Source organism: Podarcis melisellensis (assembly GCF_964234715.1).
Source record: "Podarcis melisellensis genome assembly, chromosome: 3".
Classification (NCBI taxonomy): Eukaryota; Metazoa; Chordata; class Lepidosauria; order Squamata; family Lacertidae; genus Podarcis; species Podarcis melisellensis.
The window spans coordinates 119,016,023-119,029,275 of NC_138530.1; the positions used below are offsets into that span (position 1 = coordinate 119,016,023).

The 13,253-nt window shown below is 48.3% G+C and overlaps 1 protein-coding gene across 3 annotated transcripts in view; it reads right to left on the reverse strand.

Moving 5' to 3' along the window:
* The window catches only part of CYP39A1 (cytochrome P450 family 39 subfamily A member 1), a 44,726-nt gene extending 35,025 nt beyond the window's left edge, over positions 1-9,701 (reverse strand). For all 3 annotated transcript variants that reach the window (XM_081906384.1, XM_081906383.1, XM_081906382.1), the window contains exon 1: positions 9,181-9,701. In XM_081906384.1, the coding sequence (XP_081762510.1) occupies positions 9,181-9,360 (180 nt within the window). In that variant the 5' untranslated portion in view covers positions 9,361-9,701. The remainder of the gene's footprint in view (positions 1-9,180) is intronic.
* Positions 9,702-13,253: the final 3,552 nt, after the last annotated feature.

The following is a 13,253-nucleotide window of genomic DNA, read 5'->3' on the forward strand; positions in this document are numbered from 1 at the left end:
CTCTCGCCCCCGTGTGTCATTTCCCCCTTCCCTGTCTTCGCTTGGCCCCATCCGTCGTGTTATTAAGCACACGCGGTGCGCATTTCTTCTGGGATCATTGGCAGCTGTTGTAATCTTCACTCTTCATAGGGACATCCTCAGCGGCCTCTTGAGTTCCGGCGTCCCGGTTGCCCGGGCAACGACCCGGACGGCCGCCATTTTGAGAGGGCCACGTGGCCCTAGCGGCGGCCATTTTGAGCGTCCTTGGCGGTGGCCATTTTGTGTGTGGCAAGTGTTAGCTATCTGCCCGGCCGCCATTTTGAGTGTACCGCGTGGCCTAGCGGCGGCCATTTTGTGTGTGGCAAGTGTTGGTCAGCGGCCCAAAAGCTTCAGTATAACATTCGGCTTTTGATTATTTTGATTGTGGTATTCCTTTTTCTCCTATCGTACCCCCAAATTGGTTTGGCCTTCTGCTCCTTCAGCTTTTAATGGTTACAACCGCTTAACCCTTTATCCCATTGGTGGCGGCGTTAATTTAATCGCGGTGATTTGCTACCTGCATTTTCCTAGATACTTATCGGGGCCTTTGCTCCCTCGGTTAGAGCGTGGTGCTGATACTGCCAAGGTTCCAGGTCTGATACCCTTATGACTGCAATTTAAGAAATAGTCAGTAAAACAACAGGGGTTTGTTTATCGTGCTTTACCTTATTTTCTAGCTGTGGTATACGCTAATAAATAGACAAAATCAAGCGAAATAGCAATTGTCGGTTAGTTATATATAGAATTCGATAAACAAACAAATAAAAAATAAATAAATAAATAATAAATAAATAAATAGAGTTAATAGTACAAATTTAAACAAATAATTAAATATATAAAGAAAACCACATAAAAATAAATAAATAAATAAATAAATAATTGAAATAAATAAAATAAAATAAAACAAAATAAATTCGGGACTGAAGGGAACAAGTGGACTAGCTTAATAATATCAAATCTCGGGAGGTTGGGAGCCTTATTGGGCATATTACCCCTGAACATGGAAGCCAATGGCAATCCACTGGCTCCTCAACCTGGCAATGCCCTGATCCCAACGGGTCCTGGTAATCCCCAAGTGGTGGCTCAGCTTTTTGCTGCGCTTCAATCATTTTATACTCAGTGCAGGACACCCATTACCCCCTCCCCAAACATTGTCGAGGTACCACAGGACTTTATTCCTGACACCCCTCCTAGTCAGCAGGGCCAGGACGGTCCCTCCACCAGTGCAGCCTCTACGGCTCAGCAGGCCGCTAGTAGGCCCAGGACACGCTTACAAACAGCACGGGCCCAGAAACCTAACCCAGGCCCCGACAAGGGTAAAGCAGCGCCGCAAAAATCTAAGGCTAACACTCGCAGGGCCAAGGCAGCAGAAGCCTCCCAGGCCGTCCCGCGGCGCGAGGTAATTGATGTGCCTAGTGTTTTTCAGGACAATCCAGCGCGGCAGAGCTCTTCTGAGGGGTCAACATCGGATGAGGATTTGCCTCCTCAGCAGGTGGCCTCGGCAAGCAATGACTCAGCCCCGCGTGACGGCGGATCACGTAGCGGTAAAAGGAAGTCGAAGAAGAAGCATCGGTCCAAGAAGAGCAAGAAAAGGGACTCTTCCGATTCCGACGAGGAGACAGGTACGTCTTCTTCAGACGGGGACAGCGACGTTCCCATGGAAACGTATTGGGGGGAGGGCGAAGACACAGGGCTTCCCCTGTGGGTGCATGAAAGGAGGGCCAACTCTCACAGAAAGGCCTTTAATGGCACTCTCGAATGGAAAGACGGTGCTCTGGTCCAGGACGTTAAAGTCTCAACCAACTCCGCTACCGACTTCGTATTGGGGAATCACCTCTCCAAGAGAAAAAGGAATAAGATATTGAACGGAGAGTATGTTGATATGTTTTCCTTACTGCCCCCGGCTCAAACTAGGGGAAAAGGGGAGAAAAGAAGGTATAATGGTAAAAAGAGGTACAGGACACCTCGGGTTGAGCGAACTTTTGAGAACTGGCTTAACGGATATCAGGTTTTCATGGCAGTAGTGTCAGGTTGTTACCCTAAACGTGGCATGCACCTCGCCTCTTATCTGGCCCACGTTCGGAGGGCTCGGGAGTTGGCTGGGGACGACGCGGCCATGGCGTATGATGAGGAGTTCCGGAGGAATGCCTCGCTGCTGTCCTCGACGCGCTGGGACCAGAAGGACAACAACTGCTGGATGGAAACCGTGGGTCCTAACATTGAAAAGAAAACCCTCGACCCGTCCAAGTCTGGTAAGGTGGAGGCCCAGCGCCGTAGGCAGTGCTGGGACTTCAATAAGGGGACCTGTCAGCGTGCGTCGTGTAAGTACTTACATGAATGTGACAAGTGCTTGGGCAGCCATCCCGCCATCAACTGCTACAAGGGGAAGCAGCAGCCCTTTCGTGGAGGCAGGGGCCACTTTAACCGGGGTGGCCGGGGCGCGCAGGCTGGAACTTCGGGACCCCCCCAGGGAACAACCGGGTCTCGTTACTAATCCTTCCCTCGCTCTGGCGTACTCCCCGATTAAATTACAGCCCCTGAAAACACTGTTGAAGCTTTACCCAAATAGACAAGCTGCCCGCCTACTAGAGGAAGGGTTTTCCCTGGGATTTAGAATTCCAGTTGCCTTTACCCCCAACGCGTGTTGCCCCCCCAATCAGAAATCAGTTTTGGAAAGACCAGACATTGCCATCAAAAAGATCCAGAAGGAGGTCACCGCTGGGAGGGTGGCCGGCCCCTTCGCGGCACCCCCCATTGGTGATCTCCATATTTCCCCGCTTGGTATGGTACCAAAGAAGGCCCCGGGTGAATTCCGGTTGATTCATAATTTATCCTACCCTAAAGGAGCCTCAGTGAACGACGCTATTCCTCAGGAGATGTGCACGGTTAAGTATGCATCTTTCGATCAGGCGGTCAAGCTGGTAAGGAGATTTGGCAGGGGCGCCTTTATGGCGAAATGCGACATTGAGTCTGCGTTCCGCCTCCTACCGGTTCACCCAGACGACTATCGCTGGCTGGGTTTCAAGTTTCAGGGAGCTTACTTTATCGACAAAGCAATGCCCATGGGTTGTTCGATTGCCTGCGCAGCCTTTGAGACGTTCAGCACATTCCTGGAATGGGCTTTAAAATTTAGAACTGGCGCCGCGGGTGTGGGTCACTACCTCGATGATTTTATCCTGGTGGCGAGTAACGCTGGTGAGTGTAGGACCTTGCTCCGGGCGTTCGAGTCCCTGGCCAGCGAGCTGGGGGTACCTCTGGCGGGCGAGAAGACCGAGGGTCCGGTTACGACCATGACCTACCTGGGTATAGAACTCGACACTATCGCCCAAACGTCCCGCTTACCAGTCGACAAGTTAGTTGCCCTAAGAGAGCTCATTGGCCAAATGCTGCCTCTAAAAAAGGTCACTTTGAGGCAAATTCAATCCCTCCTGGGTCACCTCAATTTCGCCTGCCGCGTGGTTTCTCCTGGCCGTCCCTTTTGTGGCAGACTAGCAAAGCTATCCGCTGGTCTACGGTCCCCGCATCATAGGGTCCGCCTCCCTAAAACAGTAAAAGCGGACCTTCAAGTTTGGTTACAATTTTTGGATGGTTTTAATGGTGTATCACTGTGGCAGGATAGCCTGGCTTTACAGTCAGATTTCCAAGTACATTCGGACGCAGCCGGGTCCTTGGGTTTCGGCGTTTACTTCAGGGGTCAGTGGTGTGCTCAGCGTTGGCCCCCCTCCTGGCAAGGTAAACCTATACTTCGTGATTTGACTTTCTTGGAATTCTTCCCCATTGTAGTCGCTATCCACATATGGGAGGAGCATTTCAAGAACCATAGGGTATGTTTCTGGACAGACAACCAATCGGTAGTCTCGGTCTTGAATAGACAGTCAGCACATTCCCCGAGAGTAGGATCGCTTTTGCGTTACTTTGTCTTGTCGTGCCTGCGGTTGAACCTACACGCTTCTGCCAAATTCGTCCCTGGTATAGATAATAACATCGCGGATGCGCTATCTCGTTTCCAGATGGAGCGCTTTCGCTCATTGGCGCCGGATGCGCAGCAGCAGCCGCAACCGTTTCCGGAGCATCTCTGGAGTATTGGCAGCGAGAAGCAATAAAGGGAGTATTGTCTTCACTGGCTCCTTCTACCCTTAGGTCTTATAACAAGGCATGGCTAGATTTTACGTCTTTCCGCAGGAAGAAGGAGCGGTTCAAGCCGGGCAGGCCTCCATCCAAGTCTGAAGTCATTGAGTATATGGTTCACCTTCGCGATTTAGGCCGCGCGCCCAAAACCCTCAACATCCATTCGGCGGCGATATCCTTCTTTTCCAAATCCCTATTCTCCGTCGACCCCTGTGCTCATTTCGTGGTTAGGAAGATGCTGGAGGGCTGGCGCAGGTCCAGGCCGCAGGGTTGCGACACTAGAAGGCCCATAACACTTGACATACTCACCCAAATCCGTAGGAAGCTAAGGATCCTTTGTTGGTCGAGATATGAGGCCAGACTATTCTCTGCCGCATTCTCTTTTGCATTCTTTGGTGCCTTGCGCATAGGCGAGGTGGTCTGCGTTGACCACTCGGCCAACAGGGGACTATTGATGGAGGATGTAACGGTAACTAGCTCGCATGTTTTGCTAAAAATCCGTAGTTCTAAGACGGATCAGCTCGGTAGGGGAGCCTTCGTTCGTCTTCAGGCCACGCAGAGGGCTGGCCCCTGCCCTGTAAAAGACGCTAGGAGATATCTGTGCTTAAGATCGAAAGCGAATGGCCCCTTTTTCTTGCATGATGACGGATCCCCCCTTTCTAAACATCAATTCACTAGGGTCATGCGCAAGGCGATCGCGGCCATTGGTCTTCCGCAAGCGGATTATGCCGCGCATTCCTTCCGCATTGGGGCCGCCACCACCGCCGCTCATATGGGTTTACCGGCCGAAAGGATCATGGATCTGGGCCGTTGGAAGTCCAATGCGTTCAGGAGTTATATTCGAAAGCCCTTTTAACCTAACACCCCCCTCTTATCCCCTACCCATCACGTGTTTTCTCCTGACCCAGCTCTTTATCCTATCTTTCCAGGTGCAGTTTCGGTGCGTCTGTGGATTGTCGGCCACAGTATCGCGTATTGGGCGAAGCGGCGCTTAGAGCGCAGTGGGGCTGATGAACCCCGGCTACCTAACAATGTCAAGGTGTCTTGGATTACCAGGCGTGGTATGCGCTGGGAGGAGTTCTACCCAGCCCTAGCCAGAAGAATCTCTGATGAGGGTCCACCTGACGCCTTGGTCATACAACTGGGCGAGAATGATCTGGCCTATCGTAAAGGGGTGGACTTAATTTGGAATATTATCAATGACTTGGAGTCGTTAAGCGCATCCTACCCAAGCATTACAATAATATGGTCTTCTTTGCTGGAAAGGAGAATTTGGCGGGATGCGGAGAAACCCGCGGCGGTGGACAGGGCCAGGAGGATTGTGGAGCGTACGGTAGCCCGTAGGGTGATTGCTTTGGGCGGCCGGGTGATCAAGCACCCTGAAATTCAGTATAGCAATGACACGCTCTATCGCTGGGATGGCGTGCATCTATCCGATGCCGGCAATGACATCTGGTTGGCTGATATTTTCCAGGGAGTTAAGGATTGGTTACAGGTCTGAGGGTATTGGCGGCGAGCCCGCTTAACGCGGCTCGGGTGGCGGTAGGCATTGGCAGGGTTATTGTCATGTAAATGAGTTCGGGGGGGAGGAGCGCCATCACCTCCCCCAATGCATGGAGGGTAGTTCGTTAAAGGACTCCGAGGGGCGACGCCTCGTCCGAAACCTACGGAGGCTAGGGCCTAAAGCGCGCCCCCGAGCGGTAACCCCTCGGGGAGCGCCTAGGGATATGCATCTCGGGTGGCTCCCCCTGTTGGAGTTAACCCTTCCCGGTTAGAACCGGATAGTCGGATAGGGGCCAATGCCTAATGCCAATACCTCTCTTACCTGTAATCAATAAAGTTGTGGCCATTTACGCCCATTAACCTAAATACTTGTGTCCAGTGTCTTCTTTCTCCACCGTGGGGGGGAGGGATTAGCCACGCAATGCCACTACCGAGTTTCAGGAGGAGGTGGGGTTGCGGGCTCCCGATCCCGCCCACGCTTCCGCGGGGCTGGAGTCAGCCTCGCGGGATGATGTAGGGATTCCCCGGTATCCCCGCGCGCCAGCCAATCGGCTGGCGGCAGGGGCGTGCCTTCTACAGGCCATTTAGGTCAGGGCAGCCCTGGGCTCGCCCCTTTTCTCTGCAGCAGCCGACACGTTTTCCCTCCCACCCGCCCTTTAGGTTTGCCTGCGACATTGCTATGGGCTTCGGCTGGTCGCCTCACGGGGCCGGGTAGGAATTTTCCATTTTGGCTAATTGGCTGTTTATTGGAGCCATTTGGTTTTTCGCCTACCTCGTAGCAAATCGTCACAACTTCCTCGGTTTGGCGGTAGGCATTGGCAGGGTTATTGTCATGTAAATGAGTTCGGGGGGGAGGAGCGCCATCACCTCCCCCAATGCATGGAGGGTAGTTCGTTAAAGGACTCCGAGGGGCGACGCCTCGTCCGAAACCTACGGAGGCTAGGGCCTAAAGCGCGCCCCCGAGCGGTAACCCCTCGGGGAGCGCCTAGGGATATGCATCTCGGGTGGCTCCCCCTGTTGGAGTTAACCCTTCCCGGTTAGAACCGGATAGTCGGATAGGGGCCAATGCCTAATGCCAATACCTCTCTTACCTGTAATCAATAAAGTTGTGGCCATTTACGCCCATTAACCTAAATACTTGTGTCCAGTGTCTTCTTTCTCCACCGTGGGGGGGAGGGATTAGCCACGCAACAACTGCAGCAAGAATTTTGTTAGTCCAAAGATGGAAACAACAGGCGTTACCAACAAAAGAAGAGCAGCAGATGAAGCGGATGGACTTTGCAGAACTGGCGAACTGGCAGGAAGAATCCGGAACCAGCGAGCCCAAGCATTCCAAAAGGACTGGAACAAATTTATATTATATTTGAAAGACAACTGTAAGCAATCAACATCACTAGCAGGGTTATCTGAAGATCTGTAAGGTGAAATTGCTACCTATGCAGGTTGAGTAATATAATATTTTGGGTACTGATACAACAAGGATAGGAAACGAAGCGAAATGTAAAGATATAAAGTTTAATTTTGCAAACCATCAGACGGGAGGGAGGGAAGTCATTAGGCTCAATTGAGCCAAAGAGATAAAATAAGAGGGTACGATGTTACGTAATGTGATTATATGTAATCTAAAAATACCGGTATGTTATTTTTATAATAAAAAAGTTAAGTAGTTTAATACAACTACATTTAGGGGGAGCCATTGGGTCCTGCCCATTGGCTCCCCTTCGGCACCAGAAACTCAGCTCCCAGGCAGACATTGCACACAGCAAGCACAAGAAAAGCAATCATGGCACCTGCCTGCATGCCCAGCCTTCCACTTTTCCATCTACTCCCAACAGCAAGGGCTGGTAGACCGGCTGGCTGGGCTGCCTCACCCAATTGCTTGCTGCCTCAGTTCCTGGCAACCAGCACCTCCTGGCCAGCCCCAGAGACATCATTTGCCTGGGGAGCTTATAGCCAGGGCTGCTGCAACAAACAGCCACACAAGCCTTTGGGAGGCAGAGACACAAAAGGGCATCAGAGGAGGGAGGGGAGGAAACAGGGACAGAGGCCAGTGTTGCCTGCAGTACACCTGACTATCATTCAAGGCACCCCAACATACCACGGCACACAGGTTGAGAAACATTGTTCTAGGGAATGGATTCTGAACAAGGGGGAGGCAATGCACCCATAAGGTATCTCCACCCTGTTACCCATTTCTGAAGATCAGCAGGATAATAGTTGGGGTGGGAGATATACAAAAAAACAAAATGCTAAGTGTGGTTGTTGTGATGAAATAGAGCAAGACAAATTGGCAGCCACAGCCATTCATTCCTTGCTGGGCTGCGAGCACACCGCCTTTCCCCTACATGGCTCTGATTTAAAAGTGCTTTGTGGTCCACACAAACCTCAGTTCCTCTCTGGTCTCTGTCCTTGCTTGCCTCTCCTACCCAGTTTCACTCTGCGTTTCTGCTACTCCTTCCTCCTTATGCACAATCTTTCCCACTCTATGAATGCGGTTTATACTCTGTTCCTACCTCTTGCCTGCATGTGGGAACATATGCACAGTTCTAACTTTCCCTATTAGGTTTCATTTTTTGCTAATTTGGGGGATCACCTGAGTACAGAGAGAAAGACAGAGACCTCCCACTTTTACATGTCCGGTGTTATTCTGCCTACTTAGGCCATCAGCACTGAAGGCTGCATTGAAAATGCAGAAAACGGTATTATCTAAAATCTCTTAGCAATACTGTTGTGAAAGGGGGAAAAAGCAGACTGCATTACAATGAAGTTGCAAAATTTATTATAAAAAACACATTTGTATACATAGTGCTTGAAAATACTCATTTTATAAGACTCTCGTAGAATTCTATTTTAATGCATTCTTTCAACACTGAGTAGCTTTCAGGACAGCTTGAAAAGCACACATGAACTTTAGTAACCTAACACTTGGCTTGTTCAAGGGGAACTGTCCTGTTAGACAAGAACAGCCACATTGTTCTGAACAGCGCCCTAAAGCTAGAGAGAGAGAGAGAGAGAGCAAATACGTGTTTTAGCATTTCTCTCAGCATGTTATTCTATCATAGTAATTCAGACTATATAAATTGTTTGATAACAGTCAGCTAACACAAAGCATATTAAATTGTAAAAAGCAAAGTACCGTATTTTTCGCTCTATAAGACGCACCAGACCACAAGACGCACCTAGTTTTTGGAGGAGGAAAACAAACAAAAAAATATTCTGAATCTCAGAAGCCAGAACAGCAAGAGGGATCGCTGTGCAGCGAAAGCAGCAATCCCTCTTGCTGCTCTGGCTTCTGGGATAGCTGCGCAGCCTGCATTCTCTCCATAAGACGCACATACATTTCCCCTTACTTTTTAGGAGGGAAAAAGTGAGTCTTATAGAGCAAAAAATACGGTAAGTTAGAAACCTGGCTTGTTCAGCTCAAGCTCAAGCCTTTTCATCCTCTCCCTCCCCGATCTCTGGTCTGTGACTGTACTAAATGGTTTCATTCATTCATTCTCCCTCCCCATCTCTGGCTCCCACAGTTATTACCTTGAGTCTGGCTTGTTTGATGAATTCCAGAGGAGCTTTCCCAAATTTGAAGGCAGCTCCGAACCAAGGGACGCAGCCATGGATACAAGGCGGCTCACGGACGTTTCTGAATGGAAAGAAAATATGCTTGACAACAAAACCTAGAACCACTGTAAACAGGAGAGCCAAAATGATTTCCATCTTCTTTCCTCTGTAGCAGTTGCTTTTCTGACACAGGCTGCCGCTGAAAGATATAATGCTGCTAGGGGTTACTTCAGGATAGTATTCAAAAAAATCTTGTTTGTACTGCTGCCTTCTTGTGGATGCTATGATAAAAGACAAGTTTATTACATAGTTCAGCTTGCCTCTGGGAGAGGCTGGTTTTACTTTCTAACTGACCCTCAAAATGGACTTCTCTTCTCTCTGTTCTCTGAAACATGAAGCCATATTTCATTTTCCTTCTTGTCCAATATTAACTGTTGTAAGCTATTCTGTTCCAAATAATGAAAATAGATCCTTTGTTATTTAACTGTGCATACATTGCCTTGCTCACTGGAAGGACAGATTGTGAAGATGAGGCTCCAGTACTTTGGCCACCTCATGAGAAGAGAAGACTCCCTGGAAAAGACCCTGATGTTGGGAAAGATGGAGGGCACAAGGAGAAGGGGGCGACAGAGGACAAGGTGGTTGGATAGTGTTTTCGAGGTTACCAGCATGAGTCTGACCAAACTGCGGGAGGCAGTGGAGGACAGAGGTGCCTGGTGTTCTCTGGTCCATGGGGTCACGAAGAGTCGGACACGACTGAATGATTAAACAACAACAACACATTGCCTTGATATTTTTTTTATATCAACAGACAGTATTATAGTTTTGGGGCCACAGAGCCTGAGCGCATTTGGTATTTACAGACATTTAGGAACAGACACAATGCAGACAGGTCCAGGAGCAATGTGTCACAACTGCTGATCATTACTCATTTCTGTCTCTCTCTGTGCACTCCAGTAGTTCAAAAGGACAGGACTTTCCTCACATCCACCATCACATAGACTATGGAGAAGCTCACCGCATGACTAGCTGTGATGACCTAAGCTCTTTCAGCTTTTTCTCCACATTTTATCTGCAGGCTTCCAGCCATGGGAGCTATTTGGAAGATTCCCCTTTTCTTCCCATTGTATTTTGGGGCTGAAAAGAGCAGTGTGTACTCATAAGGAGCTCTGGGTCTCTGTATTCAAGGATTCTAGCAGCTAGCTTGCTCATTTATTTATCTAGGTCTTTATATACTTTTTAATATTTGGATTTTCTAAGTGGTGTACAGTAAACCCGCAACTCATGCACATTTAACTTGTGTGCATTCAGCTTTATGCCCTTGGCAAAATTTTATTTTAAAATTTTTATTCTTTAAAGAGGACAGAAATGGATGGGCATCTGGGGGAAAAGACTTTGGCAATCCCACTCGCCATTTACTGTGACCAATTTTAGCTTTAGATGTGATCCCCAGAATGTAAGCCCTGTGTAAGTTGAGGACTCCTTGTACATAAAACTTAAAAAAAAAAAGTCAAGCACATTGCACTTGTGTTTCCACAATGAGCCTTCATGAGGGACCTGCTTCCAGAACTGTGAGGGGAGAAAGACTCTATGTGTGCCATTTGGCAATGACTGCTTTTGTCTGCCTTGCCCCATGCTCCAGGCCTGAGAGCCTCCCAGAAGAATTCTGCAGCCAGGGAGGGCGGGGGGGGCAGCTATCCCCCCATCAAGTAAACAGATAAAAATACTTAAGTATCTGACTGCGTCGCATATAACTCATTCTGTGCACCCCCCCCCCCCAAATGCCTGCCCACCCTAAAATAAATCCTGGCTACGCCCATGGGCTTTCTGGGCTTTTGGTTTGAGGCAAAGGTCGAGGGGTGCCAGGTGCTAGCATCATCAGCTTTTGGGCTACTTTTGGATAGGAAGTTATTGGAAAGCTTTGCTTTTAATATTGGTGAACTTATGTTCACTTAAATTTTAATGAATGCTAATGCTGGATTCTTTTGTAATGAGATTATATTTTTTATTACATCTCATTACAAAACATTTTTATGTGAACTGCTTTCAGCACATACATATTTGTGGGAAATGTGGTATATAAATAAATTGACCATGAACTGAGTAAAATATCTGTTTATCTTCCAAGCTGTCATACATGTAGATGGAGCTATAATATCCAAATACTGTTGTTACATTCATAGGCAATCTTGAAAAAATACTGGATTTATCTTAGAACAGTTGAGCTTCCCAAAGTGAGCGGATTGTTAGTATCATGCTGACCTAGCAAGGTTTGGTGATAAAACACGACCTTTGAATCAAGCTACACTATAGGCTATTTAATCATTAATGAGTATATGCTACATTTTTTTCACAAAACATTTGTCTGCTTACTAAATGTGATGCTGTTTGTTGTCCTTGCTTATAATACATTTATCAAACTTATGAGTAAATTTTAAAATCCCAAAAAATTGGTATAATACAATTTAAAAAAAACCACAGCAGACTACATTTCAATTAAAAACCAAACTGGTATAAACTCCCTTTGATGCAACTTCCTTGCCCCATTCTCCCTTTTACTTACTTGTGGTCTCTTGGGTTCTTTTTCTTCCAGTTACCCTTCTTAGCCCCTCCCTCTCTTTTCCTCAATCGGTCCCTCTTCTGCACATCTGCCTTCAGCTAATTTTTCTATAATTCCTCCATGAAACTTCAGAAGTACTGTTTCCCCTCTCATGATCTCTGCAATGGGGAATCCTCCATGCAATGTCTGTCTTACATGCTTTGCCAGCCTCTGATTACTAAGACCCATCGTGGGTTTGTCAAAAATAAGTCATTCCGACGAATCTCATTACATTTTGATGGAGTTACAAGGCTGGTGGATCAGGGGAATGTTGTGGACATAGTGTATCTTGATTTCAGTAAGGCTTTTGACAAAGTCCCCCATGATATTCTTGTGAGGAAGTTGGTAAAATGTGGGTTGAATGAGGCAACTGTTAGATTTGTAGCTGGTTGGCAGACCAAACCCAAAGTACTCATTAATGGTTCCTAGTCATCCTGGGGGAAAGTGACACATGGGGTGCTGCAGAGTTCTCCTGGGCCCCTTGTTGTTCAGTGTCTTTATAAGCGACTTGGATGAAGGAATTGAGGGGATGCACATCCAATTTGCAGATGACACCAAACTGGGAGGGGTAGCTAAAGCTGCAGAAGACAGAATCAGGAATCAACATGACATTAACAGATTGGAGAAGTGGGCCCAAACTAACAAAACGGATCTTAATAGGGACACATGTATGGTTCTGTACTTAGTAGGCAGGAAGAGCCAGATGCATAAATGTAAGATGGGGGGGCTTACATGTGAAAAGGATCTAGGGACCTTGGTGGACCACAAGCTTAACATGAGTTGACAGTGTCATGCAGCAGCAGAAAAGCCTAACACTAACTACCCTAGGCTGCATCAAGATAAGTATGTCCAAATCAAGGGAAGTCATAATACCACTCTATTCTGCCTTGGTCAGACCATACATGGAATACTGTGTCCAATTTTGGGCACAAAAATTTAAAGTTATTGACAAGCTGGTACATGTGCAGTGGGGGCAACCAAGATGATCCAGGGTCTGGAAACCAAGCTTTATGAGGAACAATTGAAGGAGCCAGGGGAAGAGGAGATTGAGATATGATAGCTATCTTCAACTATCTCAAGGGCAGTCACATGGCGGGTGAGGCAGGCTCAGTGGCGTAGCGTGGGTTGTCAGCACCCGGGGCAAGGCAAGTAATTTGCGCCCCCTAACCCGTGGATTTGCGCCCCCTAACCCTACCCCCCAGATGTTGCGCCCGGTGCGGCCAGCCCCCCCTGCACCCCCCACGCTATGCCACTGGGCAGGCTTGTTTTCTCCTGCTCTGGAGGGCAGGCTTTGAACCAGTGCTTTCATATCACAGGAAAGGAGATTCCAACTAAACTTCAGGAGCTGTTCAACAGTGGAATGGTCTCCCTTGGGAGGTTTCCTTGGAGGTTTTTAAGCCGCGGTTGGAAGGCCTTCTGTCCTGGATGCTTCAGCTAAGATTCCTCCTGC